The sequence below is a fragment of the Drosophila albomicans genome, chromosome X, assembly GCF_009650485.2.
Source record: "Drosophila albomicans strain 15112-1751.03 chromosome X, ASM965048v2, whole genome shotgun sequence".
NCBI classification, from domain to species: Eukaryota; Metazoa; Arthropoda; class Insecta; order Diptera; family Drosophilidae; genus Drosophila; species Drosophila albomicans.
The window spans coordinates 28,073,245-28,098,202 of NC_047627.2; the positions used below are offsets into that span (position 1 = coordinate 28,073,245).

Genomic DNA, 24,958 nt, shown 5'->3' on the forward strand with positions numbered 1-24,958 from the left:
CAAATTCAAAATATTCGAATAGTTTCATGAATTACGGTATCTTAATTAAAACTATATTGTATAATACAACACACACAGTGCAAATAAACTCTGCCTTTAACGAACTGAATTCCTCTTCTCTCCTCTCTCTTCTCTCTTCTCTCTTTTCAAATTCACATTTTTTCCAATATTCTACCTAAAAGTTGAACTTTTCAATTTCCTTACGAAATGTTGTGTTTTTTTTGCTGAAATAATCATAAATTTATGCATCATTTTGCACAGCAAATATAAGCAAGTTTCTGCAATATTTGCATATCAATAAAAGAGTTTTAAGACGTGCGAATGAATAACTGAAGTAAGCAATATAATCAAAAACAAATACTAAAACATGTGAGCAGTATTTTTTTGTACCAATGAGCAACTTGAAAGGTAATTAAAAAACTTGATCACAATAACTACGACAACTTCAAGTTCATTTGACTGTAAAATACAAATAATACTATAAAATAAAAATAATCTTATCAAAACAAACACTTGCTTTCATTAAGAAAGCTGCAAAAGAAATTAAAAGCTTTGCAACAAGAAAGAAAAATATACCACATAATATAAAAATATACCAAATAAATTATACCGAAAAAATACTGAAATAGATATTAGTGTTCAGTATAAAGAATAATGTAAATATAATATACCAAAGTAATATACCGAAAAATGCTAAAATATACTAGAATACGGTATAATATGCCGAAAATACCAAAATATACTAACAAAACAGTACGGTATATTTCTAAAAATATACCAAATAAAATATACCGAAAAAATACTGAAATATATTAGTGTTCAGTATAAAGAATAATATAATATACCAAAGAAATATACCGAAAAATGCTAAAATATACTAGTGTTCGGTATAATATGCCGAAAATACCACAATATACTAGTTTTTAGTACAATATGCAGAAAATGCAAAGATATACCATTGTTTAAAAATGTATTAATATACCGAAAAAATTACAAAAATGTACTAGTGTTCAGTATATTTAGTATATTTTTAGAATAATACTGTACAGCTTTGATTTTGTCTTTTTTTTTTGTTTTCTTTTTTCAAAATATACTTGTGATCAATGTATTTTTAAATTTTCGGTATATTATTTTGGTATATTTTTTTGGTATATTTTTGCTTTTTCTTACCCGCTACTAACTCACTATTTGGTATATCGGTATACTATTACATTCCAAATATATTTATGTGTAAGATGTAAAATAAAACAGACAGAAAAAAATTCGAAAAACTTTCGCAACTCAACTTCCAATTACAATTCTCATCTTAGTCCACATTTGGTATATCGATATACTATTACGTTCGAAATATACCATAAGATATAAAATAAATCACAAGCTTGTTACTTCTAATTATAAATCTCATCCCAGTCTCTGTCGAATCTTCAAGCCAATCAGCTGTTTATTTACATTCAAAATGCAGAGCTATTAAGTCCCCCCTCCCCGCCCCCCCCTCAAAAAAGTAAATCCGAGCAAAATGTCTCGCTGGGTAATTATCCTTTCAACACATTTTACAAGTCCCCAGCTGTAACCTTAAGTCTGTCAGCTCAGCGAGCTTAGTTTTTACGTCCCGAATGCAAAAAAAATAAGAAAAACAAGAATTAAAAAATAAATGTCTTGGCTTTAAGTTATGTTTTCGGCCGTGTGATTCTCTTGACTTTAATTAATTCCATGTTGGCTTTTGTTGTTGCTGTTGTTGTTGCTGTGCAATTTCTAATCGAAAGAACACAAAGCAAAAGCATTTTGGTAAATAATTTTTGTGTATTTTTGTGTGTCGTTGGTTAATTTCGAGGCATTATTTCAAATTTGTACGCTGGGGACAGAAATCTGCCTAATTTATAAGATTTATAAGCAAAGACCCTGTCTGTCATCATTTTTGTGTCTCTGACACCCACAACACGCTTCCTCTCCTCTCCACGCTCTCTCTCTCTCTCTCTCTCTCTGTTTCTACCTTTCCTTTGTCCTGGCCCATAAAGCGCTAATATGTTGTTCTTCGTCTCTGTTCCTCGATTCTGTTTCTGCTTTTGTCTTTTTGCCACAATTGCTCTAGACTTCGTTCTCTCTCTCTCTCTCTCTCTCTCTCTCTCTCTCTGTGTCTGTCTGTCTCTTTCTCTGCTCTTGCGTTGTCTTTGAGCATCTCGAGTCATTTCTCTGTTATATAAAGTATTTTTGTGTTGTCCTCGTGAAGTGAAAGAGCTGGCACAAGTTTTCCATTTCATCCCCCGCAGCGCATAAATTAATAAAGTGTGTAATTACAAAGTTCATAAACTTCAGATACGCTCATCTGCAATACATGGCCGGAACAACACCAAAAAATATAATAACACCAACAACATCAACTACGAGGACAACCCGTAACTTGATTTGCAATTTTTTCATGCCTTCAATTGGCGTAATACCCAAAAGTCTTAATTATTTTTGAAGCATACTAAGCTTGGCGTTCGTTTTGTAACCTTCATATTACAAATTTATTCTACACGAACGAAGAACCTTTAATATATTTCTATTCCCAACTAAGGTTGCCACTTAAACATGAAAACTTTAATAAGAAATAATAATAAAAACAAGAAAACAGCACTTCTCTTCAACTCAATTATGCAAGTAAAATGTATATATTGAAATTGTATGTGTTTACTTACTCTGTTGTGTTAAGTGGCTGCAAGAGAAAAAAAAAGAGAAGTACATTAATTTATTGGCATGATATTTTATGAAAATACTAATTATTATATAGTAAGAAAGATAATTGAATTAATTAATTACTTGATTTTTATTATACTTTGTTATTTGCTCTAAGAGATAAAGAAATTTTATATAAACACTAATAATTTTTCAGTTGTTATGAGAAATAAAGTAATTTATCTTAAAGGTAAATATAAAAATATTAAATAAATAATCTATTTCATTTAATATTTCTTTATATCTCTCTAAGATAAAAGATGAAAACATTATTAAGAACTACGAATTTATTCAAATATAAAATAAATATTCATTCCCTTCATTTGAATTCGAAACATTTACCATAATTTAAATGCTTAAGTACTCGTATTTTGTGTTCTTTCCATTTAACAATTTCTCTAATCGTTGGGCAAACAAATATTTCTTCTCCTTCAATCTTAATAAACATCATATTCCGTATACGTAATATTTTCCATCTATTTTGTGATAGTTTCTAAAAATCTGTGTAATTTAGTATTATTCTTTTATTTTATTTGTGTCTTATTTACCTCGATATCTAATTTCTTCTTCAGTAAACATAATATTACGTATACGTAATATTTCCCATGTCTTTTTCATAGTTTCTAACAATTCTTGTATTATTATATTATTTTATACCAACCTCATATTTACTTATTTAACAGCAGATAAAGTTTGTTTTTTTTTTGTATTTCAGTTAACATCATATAACGTATATTCCCATATATTATATGTATTTCCTAATCTTTATATTTTAGTATAATTATATTATTTTTTATTATTTTTATTGTTCGATGTTTTCTTATATAATATGTTTTTGGAATAAATAGAAAATAAGATGGTAAATATTACGCATACGTAATATGATGCTCAGTAAAATGTAAGAAAGAGAAATATTCTACATATTTATAAAATAATTTATAACAATTCAGTTTCCTAGAGTATTTTCAGCTCCGTCTCTGGCTCAACTTTCATGTAACAGAATTTTTTTCTGTTGTTGTGCTGCTTCTATTTAAATTTGCCAACACTGTCGTTATTTTTGTTGCCACCCTTTGTTGTTGTTGTTGTTGTTGCTTTGGCACTCAATTATTTCATTGGGGGCCACCGACGCGTTCAGCGTTCAACATTCACCTTTGTGGCCCAAGGTGCGAATTGTTGTTGCGATTGTGCATATTTTATGAGCTAATTAACTGGCGCATTTGGCCAACGGCAACTAGCTGTTTAGCTGCTTCAACTGCTGAGGGACTGAGAGAACTGAGAACTGAGAGCTGAGCATGAGAGATTTGCTATTCTGACTGTGATTGAGGAGATTCTGAATGAGCTGAGCTTTGGTTTTTGGGGTTTTTCCATCAACGTTTTATTTTGTTTGTTGTCTGCCATTTTTTGTTATCAAATTTCAATGTGTGTCTCTGTCTCTGTCTCTGTCTGTCTTTGCTGTGTGTGTGTGTGTGTGTGATTGTGGCTGTAGTTGTTGCCGACACAAAAAAGTTGGCAACGTTGAGCCACGTTTGTTGTGGTTTTGTGCAACATTTTATTTAATTTCAACGCTTTCTTTTTTTTGAGGCCAAAAGCTGCGATTTAAATATTTAAAATTGCACACACGTGTATCTCTCGCTCTCTCTTTCTCTCTGTCCCTGTCTGTGTGTGAATAATCACTAATTAAGCTGCCGCACACAACGAGAACGAGATAGAAAGAGAGAGAGAGAGAGAGAAGGCGTTAAAGACGCTTTTTTACGTTGCATACTTTGCGGCGTCGCGTCGCTTGTTAAGAAAAATTACCCAACACTGACATGACTTTGCTTGCTGTCTTTGTGGGCGTGTCACCGCCCACCTCGCCACCACCGCCAGACACCTCAGCAGCAGCAGCAGGAATAACAACAACAACATCAGCCACCTACACATGCCACCATTAGTCGCCATCCCCTCCACTCTTTCTCTCTCTCTCTATCTGTCTCTCTCTGTCTTTCTCTTCGTTCTCCCTCTTTGCAGTTCCCTCTTCACTTCCGCCATGGCCGCCATCGCCGCGTGCATGTAAAACATTTCCGTTTTCCGCTACAAAAGTTTGGGCTTTGGCTTTTGTTTAATGCACCCTACACGCATCAAGTGCCGACCTCAATGCAGTCGCTCAGTTCTCACAGCCAGCTTGTAACGTTCTTACATAAATTGTTTACAAATATTATGAGATGTCACATCTCTAATCATCAGCAGCATCATTAATGTATTCTTATCAAAAATCCAACATTATAAAAATCCCTAAATTCCAAACGCATGGTCACACTGTTTTCACCCTTCTTTTGTTATTATGCTTTACATTCAAATATAAAATCTAGTAAAACGATAAAGTGACTAATAACATCTGTCTCTCTATTTCTGTTTCTGTCACTGTTTCACTCTCTTTCTTTAGCTCTTTCTCTAGTTCTCTCTATTTATATATATCCATTTCTATCCCTTTCTCTATATTTCTCCCCATTTCGCTGTCTTTCTTTCTCTCTCTTTCTCTTTCATTCTATTTAATTATCTTTCTCTCTTCCTCTATCTCTCTCTCTCTTTCTCTCTCTCTCTCTCTCTGTCTTTCTCTCTCTCTCTCTCTCTCTCTTTCTTTCTCTCTTTCTCTCTATTTACATAGTTAATTTTCCTTAAATTCGATTTAGTAGTAATTTTTAACTCCATCTCTCAAAATTTTATTCACTTCACATCAATTTTATTTGGCTATATTTATGTGCACATACATCTATTGAAGTTGTAATTAGTTTACATATATTTTTATGATTATTTATTATATTTATATAATATTTTATTTTTATATTTTAATTGTTATCCTTTATTTATATTATTTCTTTGCATTTAACTCTTTATCATATTTATATAAATTATGTATTTTCGCAATTGCTTTCTCTTTTCTTCTTTTTTACTCGATTTCTTCTCTTTTCCTATTTCCTTATTGGTCTTTTCTTCACCCAGATCTTTCTTCTGTATTCCTCCCTTTGCTTTCTCTTTCCTTCTCATACTAAATTTATTCACTCCTTCTTTTCCTCATAGTTCTTTCCTTCTTCCAGATCTTTCTTCATCTCAGGCTCCACAACTTCTCTAAGTTGTTTAATCATCTAGCCTCTTTATTCAGCATTTGCATTTGTTGTTTGTTCAACCTGTTTCCGCTTGACATGCTTTTCTCCAACTTTCTATCTGCCCTTTTTCTCCCTTACTCTTTACTTCTACGCTTTGTTCCATCGTTCAGCTTCAGCTTCAGCTGAACTGCAGCGTATACGCAATTTCGTCTTGAATTCTTTGAAAAATTCATTTCTATTTATGCTTGGTTTTTTTCCGTTGTATTTTTTTTTGACTTTGTTGTTGCTGTGTTGGTTGTGCGTGAAGTTGTTGTTGTTGCTATTGCTGTTGCTGTTGCTGTTGTTCGCCTTGATTGTTGTTGCTGCTGGCTTTTGGCAGAGCCGCTCAGCGAAACATCGTAAATTTGTATAATTTGAGGTTTTTGGGCAAACAACAGCAACGCAGCACAGGAAGCAAGGGTGGGCTTAAGCGGGGAAGGGAGGAGGGCGGAGGGCGGAGAGCGGAGGGGGTTCCGCCTCTGCAACACGCAAACCTCCAAACCTCCAATCGCCATCCTCATACTCATACTCATCTGGCCTGCAGCTCGCATTGTTTTGTGCAAATATGTAATTTAAATTAATTTTTGTTTTTTAAGCTTTTCATAGACGACGCCTGTTAATAAAATGTTGCTGCCACACCACATGCCACCCGCTACCCCCCACCCCCCTACCTTAGTCACGCTGTCGACGGCTGTGCCAAACTTTCTTCATATAAAGTTTTGGCAAAGTAAGCAGAGCAGCTGAAAGGCATTTTGCCTATTTTGAGGCTGCAGCAGACCGAAGAGGAGACTGAGACTGAGAGGGGGAAAGGGGAAAGGGGAATGGGAATGGAAATGGCAGTCGACTGCTGTTTGGTGCTGTCTATGATTTGTTTGCTGCAGCTGGGCGTGGCCGACAGAGGCAGACAGACGGACAGGCAGACGGACAGACAGACGGACAGACAGAGAGTGTCAGAGACGAAGCAATTGTATAATTTTCATAAATTACGCGCCATTAATTTCTGACGCAGCCATGCCTTCAGTGAAAGTGGGCTGCTGCTACTGCCACGCCCACTGTCAAGCTAATGCAAACACTTGAACTGCTGACTCAGCCCAGATAGCAAGAGAGAGAGAGAGAGAGCGAGAGAGGGAGAACTGCAGTCAGCGACCGCATATTATTAATAAGCAGATACATTTATCTGCTTGGATTAAGTGCAGCGACGTCGACGTCGACGGCGACGCTGGCAGCGTAATCAAAATTATAAATTACATATTAAGCGACCAGAGAGAACAGCAAGGACAACAAGGACACATGCGAGCTGGCAAAGGGAGACAGAAAGGAAAGAAGAATAAATGGAGTCCGAGAAAAACAGCAGCAAAGAGCTTGCCATGCTCTCTCTTTCGCTCTATCTCTCTGTCTCTCTCCCTCTCTCCCTCTCTCTGTTTACTCCTCTCCCTCTCTCCTCCAGCCAGCTGCTGCTCTTCATCGTTTTGCCCATTATCAACGTCATTTGCAACACTTAAACTTTTGCATTAATGCAGCGCTCGAGTTGCGCCAGTGTCCAACCACTGACTCAACTGGCCATCCCCTCCCGCTCTCCCTCCCCCGCTCCCCTAAGCAGTTTCCTCCTCGTTGGGCATGCAACAAATGACGCCTGCTCGCCATCCGCTTAATTTCGCTCATTCATTTCGGGCTTTTTATGTTGGCCAAGGACATGATGAGCGGAATTATGGCCAGGATGCAAAAAAAAAAAGTGCTGAGCAACAGTCCGGGCTAGAAGAGGGCAGATGTGAAATGGGGGGGTGGGGGGAAAAGGGAAGAGGCAAAGAGGAAAAGAGGAAAGCACAACAGCTGCTCTTAAGACAGCTACAGCAAATGAAAAATGGCAGGCAACATAATTGAACCGGTTTCGAATCGGTTACGCAGCGGGTCAAACTGTAGTCAAACGGTTAAGCATCGGTATTATTAACATGCACATTTCTTTAAGTAACCATAATAATCGGTTAACCGCTACCCATAGGGTAGAAGGGTATTATAACTTTGTGCCTGCAGGAAATGTATGTAACAGGTAGAAGGAGGCATCTCCGACCCTATAAAGTATATATATTCTTGATCAGCGTCAACAGCCGAGACGATCTAGTCATGTCCGTCTGTCCGTCTGTCCGTATGAAACACTGGATCTCAGGGACTATAAGAGATAGAGCTATAATTTTTTTTCGACAGCATTTGTTATGTTTGCACGCAGATCAAGTTTGTTTCAAATTGTGCCACGCCCCCTTCCGCCCCCGAAAATCAAAAAATCGAATAACAAGCGTAATTTTAAAGCTAGAGCTGCGAATTTTGGTGTATACAATAGTAACTATATTATTTATGAGTCCTGATTTGATTGCGATCAGATAAAAATTGTGTAAAGGTATTAATTGAAAATATATTATACTTGTATTTTATTCAAGGGTATCTCACAGTCGAGCACACTCGACTATAGCTTTCTAACTTGTTTCAATTGTAAGTTCTATAAATATTGTCATTACGAGTATTTAATAATAGTTGCTTGATTATTTTGTATAGTTGAACGCTTTGCTTTACACATACATGTTTCAATTTAATAATCATTTACCAGAGTTTATACATTTTTAAATTGCAAGCTTTAAGAATCTTATTGATACTTCATTCTAATTTGTTAGGTCTGTTATACAAGGCTAAAATTTGTATTGGTATATTTTGAAATACGCGCTTCCCATATGCAATAAGGCAAAACAGTGGAATATACCAAATTAATATACCAAAACTACTAAAATATACAAGCCGATGCCTGCATTTGGTATATCGATATACTAAAACATTCAATATACGTTTATTATATTACAACTTTATTTCGATACCAAAATACTAGAAATATATATTGAATGTATTAGTATATTATAATACCAAATATATAACTACTACATATATATCTAGTATTTTTTGGTATATTATTTTGGTATAAAATACTAAAATATTGCGACAACTACAGTTAGCTATTTTTAGTATATCGATAAACTATAGTTCTCGGTATATTTTAGTATTTCTTTTGGTATATTTACAAAATAATACCTTATTAAAAGTTAGTAACGGATATTTTACAGTCGAGCACATTTCTCTCTCTCTAGCTTTCTAAATTTTTTTTGTTTTGTTTCTGGTATATTTTCATTCAACTCGATTTAGTCCTTTTAAATAGTGCTGAAATAACTGAGAAAACAACAAAAATATTCATAATATATACATTATCATCATTAAATAATTCAAATGCATAAAAACTTAATCGCTTTTGCATATTTTTGAAAGCAGTAAAAAACTGCCAAGCATAACCATTGTTTTACATTATTTTTTTTAAAAAGCAAAACATAAATATTTCGATGTGACATGTGCATTTTAATAACAAAAATGATATAGTATTGCCTAACAAATACGTAAGTTTTGTCAACTAGCAAATGAATAATGCGTATACATAATATTGCGTATACGTAATGAATTATTCATTTATTTGTCATGCTGCTTGACTTGACCAAAAAATAGCTTATTACATGAAAAATAGTTTTATGTTCGAACAAATTCGATAGTATAAATGCTTTTGCATATTCGTTTTAGTCGAACAACAACTAAATTCAAGTTTCGCTAATGTTGTGAATGAAGCGTAACAGATGCGAATAAAACGCGAATGATTCACCCAAAAGAAAAAAAAAGAAAAACATTCGTACACATTCGCCATTCATTCGTCAACAGAAGTTGGAAATTCTATGCGAAAATTGGCAACTATTGAAAGAGTCGCATGTAACTGACTTGCTGAGTGTGTGTGAGTGTGTGTGTGTGTGTGAGTGTGTGTGTGAGTGTACGAGTGTGCGTGTGTGAGTTCGTGTCGAGGTCGACTCAATTACGTTGGCAGCAGTCGCCATCGATGTGCTCAGTGCAAACAGAAATTTAAATGCGTCAGCAAATGGAACACAAAGGGCAGCAACAGCATGAGGTCGGGTCAGGGGGTCACTCGAGGGATGTGAGGGGGAAGTGAGACGGGACAGTGACAGTGCAGCTTTAGTCAGTGGCATAGAAGTGTGTAATAAGTCGATGGGACACACAGCGAGAGAAGTGGCAATGTGACTGATGACAACAAATTGCCAAACAACAAAAATGACAAAATAAATTAAATTGACTTGGCTTGGCTTTGTTGAGTTGCGAGTGTGTGTGTGTGCGAGAGAGAGAGAGAGAGTGTGTGTGTGTGTGTGCTGCGCTTTTCCTATAGTTTTTCCTCATGCTGCACGCACAAAACTTGGCCAACAACAAAGAGTAATGAAATGAGACAATTGAGGCACGCACCAGAGCAAAAGTGGAACGTCAAATGTCAGAGAACTCAACTCTCAACTGCCAAGTGAGAAGTGCGAACTGAGAACTGCGACAGAGAAAGAGAAAGAGAGAGAACGAGAGCGAGAAGTTCGCTCTATGGAACTGGATCTCAGCGGGTCACGTACTGCCAACTGTCGACTTGTCAGTGGCAGAGTCTCAGCTTCAGCTTCAGCCTCAGCATCATATTCAACTGCAACTTCTCTCTCTCTTCCTCCGTCTTTGTCTCTGTCTCTGTCTCTGGCTTCAACTTCAACTCATTCGTGGTTGCCTGACTAACTGTCTGACTAACTAAAAGCCAAGCAAGCAACCAAACTAAATTAAAAACGGCAGCAGCAACGACAACAACAACAACAACAATAACAGCAACACAAACAGAAACAACAACAACGACAGCGACAGATAAAAGGAAATGAATAGCGAGTGTGTGAATAGTGAATACTGTGAATAACGCTGCGCTGCGCTGCGCTGCCAGCAGGAAGCAAACCAAAGTCGATGCCCATTCCCCAAACTCCAACTCCAACTCAAACTCAAACTGAGCTCGAACACAACTCGTGAAGCTGCCACACACATTATGGCAATTTCCTTTTAACTTCGACCAGGCGACAAACGCGTCACATTCAGTCATGCTAGTCAAACATCTTTTTTAAGCATTCGATTTACTAGTATATTTTTTACTATATGGTATATTTTGGGCGTAATGGTATATCAATATACCAGATTTAGATTTAGATTTACTATTTGTAAGGCAGCTGATGCAGTGCTTTCATTGATCATCTAGTATATTTTTTAACTATATGGTATATTTTGGGCGTAATCGTATATTAATATACCAGATTTAGATTTATATTTACTATTTGTAAGGCAGCTGTTGCTGAGCTTTCATTGATCATCTAGTATATTTTTAACTATATGGTATATTTTGGGCGTAATGGTATATTAATATACCAGATTGAGATTTACTATTGGTAAGGCAGCTGTTGCAGTGCTTTCATTGATCATCTAGTATATTGTTTACTATATGGTATATTTTGGATGTAATGGTATATCAATATACCAGATTTAGATTTAGATTTACTATTATTAAGACAGCTGTTGCAATGCTTTCATTGATTATCTAGTATATTTTTAACTATATGGTATATTTTGGGCGTAATGTTATATTAATATACCACATTTAGATTTACTATTTGTAAGGCAGCTGTTGCAGTGCTTTCATTGATCATCTAGTATATTTTTAAATATATGGTATATTTTGGGCGTAATGGTATATTAATATACCAGATTTAGATTTAGATATACTATTTGTAAGGCAGCTGTTGCTGAGCTTTCATTGATCATCTAGTATAGTTTTTACTATATGGTATATTTTGGGCGTAATGGTATATTAATATACCAGATTTAGATTTAGATTTACTATTTGTAAGGCAGCTGTTGCTGAGCTTTCATTGATCATCTAGTATATTGTTTACTATATGGTATATTTTGAGCGTAATGGTATATCAATATACCAGATTTAGATTTAGATTTACTATTTGTTAGGCGGCTGTTGCAGTGCTTTCATTGATCATCTAGTATATTGCTTACTATATGGTATATTTTGGACGTAATGGTATTATATCAATATACCAAATATAGAGTTCAGAATATACTAATATCTTAATATCATAATTTTAGATTTCTTAAAAAGATTTTATATAAGTAAACAATTTAATATACCAAATATATATACAATATGATATATTCAAAGAATTTTAATTCAAAATGATTTCAGTGTCTTACTTGATAATCTGAGATATTTTGGAGGTTTAATACCAGTTGCGTATTTCTTAAAAAGGTAGAAAAATAAATAATACTATAATTCTGAAAAATATACCAAATATATACATATATTTTTATTCATTTGGTATATTTCAGAAATTGAAATTTGAAATATTTCAAGAAATGCAAAATATATTATATGGTATTAAAATACCAATATGTACTGATCACTGTATTTGGTATAATGATATACCATTACGTTCAAAATATACCATATAGTACAAAATATACCATAATAATAATATACCGCAATTTTATTTCTTTTACTTGATTAAAATCACTTCAAGAAATTAAAAATATTTTATTTTTCAAATATGTTTCTATAGATAGTTTCCTCTAATTTCGCTATTCCTTCCAAAAACTTATCCAATTTGCTGTTCTTATGAAAATCACTTGAATTTGTCATTGCTTTTGACAACTTTTGTCGCCTGCCGCGCATCACTTGGTTCTACATATTGTGCATGTATAAGTAGACGCCATGTGTATGCTGTCTCTGATGTGTGTGTGTGTGTGTGTGTGTGTGCGTGTATCGCGTTTGAGTATTTGTGGTTGCTTTTCCGTTACTTTACATTGACTTCCGCTGCAGTTGGTGCCGTGTACTCAAACTCAACTCAACTCAACTCAACTCCAGCAAACCATCGAGGCAACCAACCAACCAACCAACCAACCAACGAACCAAGCCAGACAGTCCATCTCCATCGAGCTAGTGTTCTTTGCCCCCTGTTTAACCAGCTAACCAAATGTCTGTGCTGTCCATAGGCAAGCATCTCTTCTCTTTTCCCTTTCCCTTTGCCTTCCCCCTTCACTTTTCCACTGTCCTTTTCCCTTTTCCCTTTGCCACTGTCGCTGCCTCTGGCGCTTTGGCCAAATTTGATCCACTGTAAGCTACAGCCGCTGTTGCTGTTGTTGTTGTTGTCGCAGCACGAACAGCAGCAGAGAAAAGTGAGAGAGAGAGAGAGAGAGGGAGGGAGTAGAGTGCGATGGCAATAGTTCGCTATATCGACTATATTCGAGTTTGTTACTTTTGCGCGCTTTTCCTGCTGCTGTTGCTGACAACAGACATCGAGTAGCTTCATGTGTTGCTGTTGTTGCTATGGTTGTTGTTGCTGTGGTTGTTGTTATTGCTCTGCTTATTGTCACATGACAAAAGCTGACGTGTCATCATTATCTATTGTTTTGCTGCGACAGTTTGTTGCCATTGTTGTTGTTGCTGTTGCTGTTGTCGCTGCCAATAGCAAACACGTCAGCAACAAAGTTGCAGCAACATTTTTACCAGCAATTGAAAACAGCTCTTCTTCTTCTTATTCTTGTTCTTACTGTTGTTGACACTGTTTTGCCTTTGGCTGCCTGCCCGCTTTGCCACGCCACTTGCCAAATAAACCGTGAGCAAAACGCAACGCCTCGTATACGTAATCTGTCGCAGTCCTTTCTTAAGCAACAACGAAAACAAAGCAAATCACATGAAAAACAAAAATACACACGCAGAATTTGTGCCAAATGATTGGCATTAAATTTGTGAATGTGAATTATTAAAAGTGAAAGTCATGAAGAGGAAAAAACACCTTTGCAATCTCGTACAAACTTGCATATGATCATTTTATGTGCGCATTATTAAAACATAAAGGTCACAAGTGTTGTCTGAAAACTTCGTGTAATGACAGTCAAACTTTTTATCCAACAATAAGTATTTATACAATGACAACAAACTTTATACTAATAATTATTTCCTAAAGTAGTTAGCTTATCATTTTATGTACTAATCTCAGCTCTTTGTCATATCTTTCATTACTTTAATCCTTTATTATGAAGGAAATATAAATTCTCTTCTCAATCACTTTCTATAGATACTCGTAAAACAATTGCTTCTCAAAATATTACAAAACTGTTTACTAAATTCAAACGTGATCTAATATTTCCGTTGTTTACTAAACACAATCGTTTGCATTAAAGTATTCTTACTACCTTTTAAATGCATTTTAAATGATATATAGAATAATTATTTCATAGATTCAATCGTTGTTGAGAATGAGAAGAAATTAAGAATTCTCTTTTCAATCACTTTCTATAGATAAAACTGTTTACTAAATTCAAATGCTCTGATGAATGAACTCCGTCTTGTTTTGTTCTATTTGAAATTTGGCTAAGTTCATGGCTCTCCATATTTATTTTAAAGCTCGGCAGCTACGAGTAAATATAAATTTTGCAAAGAAGCATTCAATTTGAAATAATGGTTGTCAGAATTCGCTCAAATCGAAGACGCTCTTTGTTGGCTTTCAACATTTTCAATTGTGGTTGTGTGTGTGGCAGAACTTTTGCAAATTGTTGCCCCTCCAAGTTAAAAAGCGAAAATCTAATTTACTACTTGAAATATGCAAATACAGTGCAAGTGTTGTTGTTGTTGTTGTGGCTGCTGTGGAAAGTTGTTGTCAATTGTTGGCCAGCAGCAAAAGTTTTCACTCGCTTCTTTTTTTTTGCGCGTGGTTTCTTAATTTTAATTTCATAATGCAAAAATTTATGATTGCACAGTGCAAAACATAGAGTGAGATGGAGATAGACAGAGAGAGAGAGAGGGAGAGAGGGAGAGAGAGAGAAAGAGAGAGAGAGAGACAGAGACAACTAATTTATTTGGCTTATTTGGTCAACGGCAAAGTCCGAATTGCCACAACCCCAAAAATCATTTCCGCTTGTCTGCCACACTCACTGTCAGTGTGTTGGTGTGTGTATCGGTGTGTGTGTGTTGGTGTGTGTATCTGTGTGTGTGTGTTGTTGAGACTTTGCACTTTACAATGTTTTCATTCAATTTGATGCATGTCATTTGCAGGCAACGCCAAAGTGCAGCAAGCCAAGCGACTCTCCGACATTACCTGCTGCCAACAGCAGCAACCAGCAACCAACGACCAACAACCAGCAACAACAACAACTACAACAACAATAACATAAACTACTTTGCCAGCAATAACAACAATGAACACAACTAAACGTTGCCAACTTTTCAGTTGACGCATCATTTTGCAACTTCATTCTCAGCTAATGCGGCAGCTGTTGCAGCTTCAGTTTCAGCTGCAGCTGTAGCTGCAAGTGTTGCTGTTGCCAGTTGCTGCTGCTGTTACGCTTTATTATAATTTAAAGACAGACATACACAAACAATTCATGTCACTCTCGCACTTTGCTCCTGTCTATCTCTCCTTTTCTCTCTCTCTCTCTCTCTTTCTCTCTCTCTCTCCCTCTGTCGCTCCTTCTTTCTCTTTCTACTTCGGCCTTGTGACCATTTGCAGTTGCTGTTGTTACTTCAACTTCAAGTTGAACGCCTCGTTGTCAGTATTAGAAGCATAATATATGCATCTCATTCTCTTTCTACCCGCCTTGTTTTAGATACATCTTTTTCTATATCCGCATCTAATATATATCTCTTTCTTTAGCTCCATTTCGATATTCATTTTCACTCATATCTTCAACTCAACCTCGATTTCGCCCCAATAAATAATTTCGTACCTATATAATTTCTATTACCTTCTCTATTACCATTTCTATTCTACTATTTTACTACTTTATCTCTATCTCTATCTGTGCCTCTAAATACATATGTATTTATAAACATAGATATAGATATAGATATAGATATAGATATAGATATAGATATAGATATAGATATAGATATAGATATAGATATAGATATAGATATAGATATAGATATAGATATAGATATAGATATAGATATAGATATAGATATAGATATAGATATAGATATAGATATAGATATAGATATAGATATAGATATAGATATAGATATAGATATAGATATAGATATAGATATAGATATAGATATAGATATAGATATAGATATAGATATAGATATAGATATAGATATAGATATAGATATAGATATAGATATAGATATAGATATAGATATAGATATAGATATAGATATAGATATAGATATAGATATAGATATAGATATAGATATAGATATAGATATAGATATAGATATAGATATAGATATAGATATAGATATAGATATAGATATAGATATAGATATAGATATAGATATAGATATAGATATAGATATAGATATAGATATAGATATAGATATAGATATAGATATAGATATAGATATAGATATAGATATAGATATAGATATAGATATAGATATAGATATAGATATAGATATAGATATAGATATAGATATAGATATAGATATAGATATAGATATAGATATAGATATAGATATAGATATAGATATAGATATAGATATAGATATAGATATAGATATAGATATAGATATAGATATAGATATAGATATAGATATAGATATAGATATAGATATAGATATAGATATAGATATAGATATAGATATAGATATAGATATAGATATAGATATAGATATAGATATAGATATAGATATAGATATAGATATAGATATAGATATAGATAGATATAGATATAGATATAGATATAGATATAGATATAGATATAGATATAGATATAGATATAGATATAGATATAGATATAGATATAGATATAGATATAGATATAGATATAGATATAGATATAGATATAGATATAGATATAGATATAGATATAGATATAGATATAGATATAGATATAGATATAGATATAGATATAGATATAGATATAGATATAGATATAGATATAGATATAGATATAGATATAGATATAGATATAGATATAGATATAGATATAGATATAGATATAGATATAGATATAGATATAGATATAGATATAGATATAGATATAGATATAGATATAGATATAGATATAGATATAGATATAGATATAGATATAGATATAGATATAGATATAGATATAGATATAGATATAGATATAGGTATAGATAACCATTATATCCCCATATATCGATTTTCATCTCTATCTCTATTTCCATCTCTATCTACTACTCTATCTCTATCGCTAAATATATATATGTATATACATATATATGTATTTCTCTCGCTATATATATATCCATTTAAATCTTCATCGCCATCAATATTTCTGAATCTGTCTTTGTCTTTAAATCTATTTCGTTCTCCATATTCATTTGTACCTCCAAATTTATTTCTATGTTAATCGTGATCTATATCTATATAGCTACAACTCTATCTCTATATTTAAATACATAGATATCTCCATTTAGAGCTTCATCTGCATCTACAATTTCCGCCTCAATCTTTACGTCCATTTCGATCGCCATATTCATTGCCATATCTACATCTATCTATATTTTTATTTCCATCTTTCAACAACTGCCTACAACTCTATCTTAATCTACGATTGCATATACATTCATATGTATATCTTCATGTTTATCTTCATATTTCGCTTTATTTCGATTCTTATAATTATACATCCATAACTCTCTTAATTTCATTTTCGATTTTCATCTCACATTTCTACCTCAATCCATATTTATCTGCTGTTTTATCTGATTTCCTCTACATTCCCAACTTCATCTCCACCTTTTTTTTTAATTTCCATCTCTATAGCTATCTGAACTCTGCCTTCCCATATATTATATATTATCAATTCTATTTCCATCTCTTTCTCTAGTTTACCTTCATCTTTATTTCCATCTCAGCAACGCAATGGACAACTTCATTTTCATCTTCATTCACATCGCTCGCTTGACAACAGCATCAGCAGATAGCAGATAGACGACAATTTTCGGTGTATGCACATTTATTTATTTTTTGTCAGTTTCGGTTACGTAAGTAAATTAATTAATTTTCAATTGCTTTAAATAAACAAACAGCTTGCCAAATACAACAACAACTACAACTATAACTAGAATAACAACAACGACAATGATTGCCATAACAAACATGCTAAAGTTGGAATTGTAGTTGCTGTCTGCAAGGTTTGGGGTTGAGGTTGAGGTTGGGGTTGGGGTTGGGGTTGAGTTTCGGGATTCGGGTTTTCGGCTTGGGGGTTAGGAGTTGGGGTTGCTTTTGTTCGAATCTGCTCGAGATGGGGTGGACAGAACACGTAGCAGAACATTTTCCAGACAGCTCGTTAAACTCACGAAGACGAAGTCTTGTCACTGCCACACATTCTGATCATTTTCCACAAAAACTGCTAATTAAGTGTTATACAAACTGTTTCCAAAGCCAGCCCAATTATAAGCCATGGCCAAAATAAAACAAAATTCAACTAACTGAATAACAACATTTTTATTATTTAGTTTTTAAAAACTAAAATTCATTCTCTCCTTCGTTTCACACTCTTCAATTTGATAAAAGTCTATTCAAAGTTTTTACTACGTATTAGTAAAAATTTGATAACAAACATAACAGAAATCTGTAAACAAAAAGAAGTTAAGTTACTTCAAACAAAATCAAAAGAAAGTAACATCTTGAATAGAAATTAAGAATCTCTTTATTTACAGGCAACGTGTGCAAAAATGTTGATAACATGCTTTGAAAAAAACCACGGAAAATACAACAAAAAAAAAAAAAAGAAAGCTTATGCCAATAAAGACGCCTAATAAAATACTGAATAATATAATGAATAGTGAAAAAATAGAAACCTTAGTTAATAATATAATAAAATAAGTAAAGCAAGCTAGAACAAATAATTAACTAAAAAAATATACAATCTTATAGAGATGCTTAATAAAATACTGAATAATATACTGAATAGTGAAATATAACTCTCTGTTAATAGCTATCTATGTATTGTGACTGCTATCTTCGACTAATATTCAAGCAACAATATAACGAAACTATTTAATTAACAATTATAAATAACAATAATAATTAAGTATATAATTTCAATAAGCTATTAAGTATTTTTAGTCTGAGGCATTTGTTATTACAATTACTCACTTCGTAAAGATTGAAGTAAATGTAAAATTTTTGTTATAAGTTTCGTTATAATTAAAAAAAAAATACTAAACTTATGAAAATATTTCAATAAACAGCTAACTATTTGACTATATTTATTGTGCTCTTCATAAGTTCTTCTAATTTTTACTACATTTATTATGTTCTTTATAAGTTCATTCAAAAAATGAATATGTAAAGTTAATGTTCTTGTCAATTTCGTTTTGCTGCATAAATACATAAAATATGCATTTCAATCGATGTTAAATACAAATCCAAATACAGTTGCACATAAATTGAATTGCCAAGACATGTTTTTGTTTTTATATTATTTTTTTTGTTTCTGCTTTATGGATGAGATTAAGTTGGAACTTTAAGCAGGAATTTGTCACAAAATGGCTTCTGTCTCAAACATTTTTGTGCCCTACTCAATGTTGGCACAACAGCAACATTTATGTCTCAATTTGGCGACTCGGTCTCGAGCAAAAATGTGACGAAGAATGCCGCCGTAGATTTTAGGTCGTAGTCAATGTCTTGCTCTTGGTCTCGTTCTTGGTCCTTGATGGGTCTTGTGGTCCTTTAGGTTTCTGTTTCTGTTTTTTTTTTTCTGGTGTGTTACTCAAAAGGGAAAAGTGTTTAATTAGCGGAAATGCCAGCAATGCTGCTGCTTTAAGCATTTTGCTCTTAACTTTGTGTCGCTCTTTGGCTCTTCGAAGCTTTTACCACAGCAAATTCACCACGAAAATGAGCAAATTTTACTTGAAGTGCGCAAGTCACACGATGTTGAATAGACGAGAAATTTCTCTCTCTCTCTCGATTTCTCTCTCTCTTTCTCGTTCTCTCTCTCTTTCTCTCTGTCTGCAATTCACTCGCTCTTCTGTGGCGTAATTCGCAGTCCTTTGACTTTGGCGCCCAGCCCCAAAAACGAATATGTTTTGCATTTAAATGGCAACTGTGGCGACGGCGACGGCTTCTCGCTCTTTGTTGCAATTGTCTTGCGGCGATGCTGCCACAAACAGCTGCAGCAGAAACAGCAGCAACAGCAGCAGTTGCTGCTGCCATCAGCAATCGCAGCAGTTGGAGTCGCAGCCTTTGCAAGTGGGTCACTGGGGCAGCAATCAACAAACAGTCAGCAGCGCAGCGTTGCGTTGCATTGCGTTGCCACTTGCCACATGCCACATGCCACTTGCTACTTACAACTTGCAACTGAACTTCCGCGGCCCTGACGTCACAGCTCAATCGTCTCATCATCTTAACCCTTTTTCCAGCCAGTCAAATCAATTGCATTGCAAAGCTTCAAACTCGAAACTCAAAGCTAGACGCGCAAGCGTGCAGCTTTAAAAGCGAGAATTTGATAAGCAAAATGCGTACTGAATCGAATTCGAATTCAACAGCTAACTTAGCTAAACTTAAAAGATGAAAGACAATGGATGTTAATGTCACAGTTCATTGCAGTAAAGTTCAACTTGAGAGGAAGATCATAATAAGAATTTAAGAGCAAATTAAGTTTAACAAGTAAGAAAGCTACAGTGGAGTGTACTCGACTGTGAGATACCCGCTACCCATTTTGAATAAAAGAAATATATTTTGCGGTATTATTCTCAAAATATACCGAATATATTGCAAATATACTAAAAATATACCAAATGGTATATTTGGTATATCGATATAGTACCGCATTCAAAATATACCATAGTCGGCAAAATATACTAGATTGTCAGCCAAAGCAACTAAGACCCCTAGTAATAAGTAGGCGTTTTTGCCCATACAAAAGTATTTCTTTAATAACTTCCACAATTTTTATAAGATCGCAACTGTGTTCAGGAATCATAACTACTATAGTTATTATTGTATATACCAAAATTCGCAACTCTAGCTTTAAAATTACGCTTGTTATTCGATTTTTTTGATTTGCGGGGGCAGAAGAGGGCGTGGCAAAAATTTGAAACAAACTTGATCTGCGTGCAAACATAACAAATGCTGTCGAAAAAAAATTATTGCTTTATCTCTTATAGTCTCTGAGATCCAGTGTTTCATACGGACGGACAGACAGACGGACAGACACACAGACGGACAGACACACAGACGGACAGACGGACATTGCTATATCGTCTCGGCTGTTGACGCTGATCAAGAATATATATATTTTATAGGGTCGGAGATGCCTCCTTCTACCTGTTACATACATTTCCTGCCGGCACAAAGTTTTAATACCCTTCTACCCTATGGGTAGCGGGTATAAAAAGTAAATTGTAAACAGCAATAAATAAAAGTACACAGACAGAACTTCAATTCACTATTAAAGAATTTCAAAAACGAGAAGATTCCATAAACAAAATTTAAAAAGAGAAGCTTACAAATTATAAGAAAGAATATACATAACTATTTTATAGAACAATTATTAGTGACAAGGATCATTGAAAAGCAATAGAATAATGAAACAAATAAGAAAAATGCAAATTAAGAGAAGTTCTTCAATTGCATAATATAAGGATAAAGCACTATTAAATAAAAATATATAAAGAAATATATATTATTGAAACTATGTGTTCGATTCATTGCGTGCGTATATCGATTATTGTAACACTAACCGATTGTAACGATAACTTAACGATGTCAGTCGCAAATAAAATTTCGTACTTAGCAGACGTGCTCGGCGATCTTTTTCTTTTTCTATACATACACACCCAGCCAAAACGTAACTTCTACAGGTTATGGGCCCAGGCGCGCGCGGTGCCTTTGTGTATGTATACGAAAAGTTGGACTTGTTAACGAACAAGAGACGCGACCGAAAGTGAATTTTTAATACGATTAAAAATGAATTCCCTATACCAAATTGAGAAACTCGAAGAAAAGAATTACGATTCTTGGTGCATTCACATGCGGTGTGTTTTGGTACATGCGGAATTGTGGCAGCTGGCATCGGGTGCTCTGAAGCTCGAGGATGCTAGTGAAGGATTTGATTGGCATGGCAAAGACAGTAAGGCCTTGGCCATGATCACACTAAGTGTGAAAACATCACAGTTGAGCTATATAAAGAACTGTACAACGTCGTTTGCTGCTTGGACAAAACTTAAAGAAGTGCATCTGCCTAGTGGACCAGTACGGAAGGTCGCACTGTACAAGAAGTTGTTGGGACTTAAAATGTCAGAATGTGGAGATGTCAATGGATACTTGCAGACATTTGGAGAAGTGCTTGATCAACTTGCAGGAGTTGGGATAGAGATTGGTGACGAGCTACGAGCAATCATTCTGCTTTCCAGTCTTCCAAGAAATTATGAGAATTTCGTGGTGGCGATCGAAACTCGCGACGAATTGCCAAGTTATGAAATTCTATGCATAAAAGTGAAGGAAGAAGTAGAGCGCAAAGCGCAGGCAGAACCGCAAAGCAACAACGAAAAGGCATTCACCGTTACAAATAAGAACAACGGTATAAAGAGGAATTCGACGAAAAACGTAGTTTGCTTTAAGTGTGGCAAGCGTGGTCACAAGAAAGCTGAATGTCGAAGCGAATGCGTGCAAAAGGAAACGAAGGAAAGCACGAACAAGGAAGACAATAAAAACTGTAGTTTGCTGTGTGCAGCTGACGCTCATTTTTTCGAACGATCAAAGTGGTGCGTAGACAGCGGAGCAACAAGCCATATGTGTTGCGAAAAGAGCATGTTTACAAAGTTGGAAGAGCACTCCGAGAGGATAGGTCTAGCTGGTGACGGTTTCCTAGTTGCGAAAGGAATAGGTCAAGTAAAGCTGAAGACAGATCGATATACGATTGTTATGAACAACGTATTGTATGTGCCAGAGATGAAGGGAAATTTCATGTCGGTTAGTCAAACTGTGGCTAACGGCAATGTAGTACATTTCGGTGAACATCAGGCGAAGATCATACAGAAAGGAGAGTGCATCTTGCTCGTAAAGAAAGTTGGCAGCTTATACGTTTTTGAAGGCAAAACAAGCAAGTGTTTTTGCGCTGGTAATATTGATGGATCATTATGGCACAAGCGGTACGGTCATCTCAACTATCGTAGCTTGGAGGATCTGGAGAAAAACAATATGGTGCGTGGACTGGAAGGAATAAGCTTCACATCCAATGGGTCATGTGAAACATGCATGCTGAGTAAAATACACACTCAGAAGTTCCCTAAGTCATCTGAACAGAGGGCGAGCGAAGTATTGGAACTAGTTCACACTGATGTTTGCGGGCCATTCGATACACAATCGATAGGCGGCAATCGATACTTCTTGACGTTCATCGATGACAAGTCACGGCGCATGTTTGTGTACTTCATAAAAGGCAAAGACGAAGTGTTCACGAAGTTCGTTGAATTCAAACAACTTGTTGAACGGCAAACTGGCAAGAATATAAAATGCATTCGCAGCGACAACGGCCGCGAGTATGTAAACAAAGTTTTTGACGAGTACTTGAAGGCGAATGGCATAGCACGGCAACTGACGGTGCCGTACACACCGCAGCAGAACGGAGTTGCGGAGAGGGCAAATCGGACATTAGTTGAGATGTCACGATGCTTGCTGGTACAATCTGGAATGAAGATTTCACTGTGGGGAGAGGCAGTATACACAGCGGTGTATTTGCGAAATCGTTCACCAACTAGCGCACTGAAGAACATGACGCCAATGGAAGCGTGGAATGGTAAAAAACCTTCAATTTCACATTTGAAAGTTTTTGGTTCTTTTGCAGTAGCTTTGGAGAAAGGCCACAGAAAAAATAAGTTCGACGCTAAGGGCAAGGAATACCGCATGGTGGGTTATTCCAGGACTGCCAAAGCATACAGGCTTTACGACCCAAGCACAGGGCAAGTGGTCGAAAAGAGGGACGTGCTGTTTAGCGAACTTGGCGATACTGAGCAGAATCGAGAGGCTTCGATTATATTTGATATGCCAATGGGCATTCAAGGATCCGAGGATCAGATCGCTGATGGCGATGGCGTAGACGACGAGGCTAACGTCGGCATAAAAAACGGCAACGGCTCAGACGACGAGGCTAACGTCGGCATAAAAAATAGCAACGGCTCAGACGACGAAGCTAACGTCGGCATAAAAAATAGTGATGGCAGCGATGAGTTCCTCAGCGCAGAGGAAGACGTGCGTGTAGGTCCTGGACGGCCAAGGATAGTTCGCACGGGCATGCGTGGGCGACCTCGTAAGCAGTTTAATCTACTTGGAGCTGCGACTGCTGGCGAGATCCCCATCCCCGAAACCTACGAGGAGGCGATTGGAGGAGCTGATGCATCGCTTTGGCGTGAGGCCATGGATAAAGAGCACAAGTCACTGTTGGTAAACGAAACCTGGGAAGTGGCGGAGTTGCCAAAAGGGCAGCGAGCGATCAACTGTAAATGGGTGTATACCGTCAAAAGAGGACCAAGTGGCGAAGTAGAGCGCTACAAAGCAAGGCTGGTGGCAAAAGGTTGCTCACAGCAGTATGGCGTTAATTATAACGAGACATTCTCGCCTGTTTGTAGATTAGAGAGTATGCGGATTGTTTTAGCTCTGGCTGCAGAGTTAAAGTTGCATTTACATCAGATGGATGTTTGCACGGCGTACCTCAACAGCACTTTAACGGATACAGTTTACATGAAAAGACCTGAAGGATACCCCGGTCAATGCGATTCCAAGCAAGTTTTACGTCTGAAGAAGGCCATATATGGCTTAAAACAATCTGGAAGGGAGTGGAACTCCAAGCTGGATGGAGTCTTAACAGGAATTGGTTTCATCTCTTGTGACAACGAACCATGTCTATACAAGAAGAATAATGGAGAACATCTAACGTTAATATTGGTGTACGTAGATGATCTGATTATTGCATCCCAGGATATAGATGAGTTGAAAGCAATCAAGACCAAGATCTCAGAGGCGTTCGAGTGTGTGGACAAGGGTCCATTGCACCAATTTCTTGGAATGGAGATCGGCAGAAAAGGTGAATTAGGTGAAATCACCCTAAGTCAGACGCAGTATATTCAGGAGTTGCTGAAGCGACATGGAATAGAGAGCTGCAGGTCGACAGCAACGCCTTTACAGGCTGGACATCAGGTAGCTTGCGATAGTAAGGACTGTCGTAGAGTGGATGCCAAGGAGTATCAATCAATCATCGGT

The 24,958-nt window shown here is 35.6% G+C and overlaps 1 protein-coding gene across 1 annotated transcript in view; it reads right to left on the reverse strand.

Moving 5' to 3' along the window:
* LOC127565692 (GATA zinc finger domain-containing protein 21-like) overlaps positions 1 to 24,958 on the reverse strand; it is a 74,086-nt gene that overhangs the window by 38,333 nt on the left and 10,795 nt on the right. Inside the window, exon 2 of the mRNA XM_052005488.1 lies at positions 2,679 to 2,695. Coding sequence (XP_051861448.1) covers positions 2,679 to 2,695 — 17 coding nt within the window. The remainder of the gene's footprint in view (positions 1 to 2,678; positions 2,696 to 24,958) is intronic.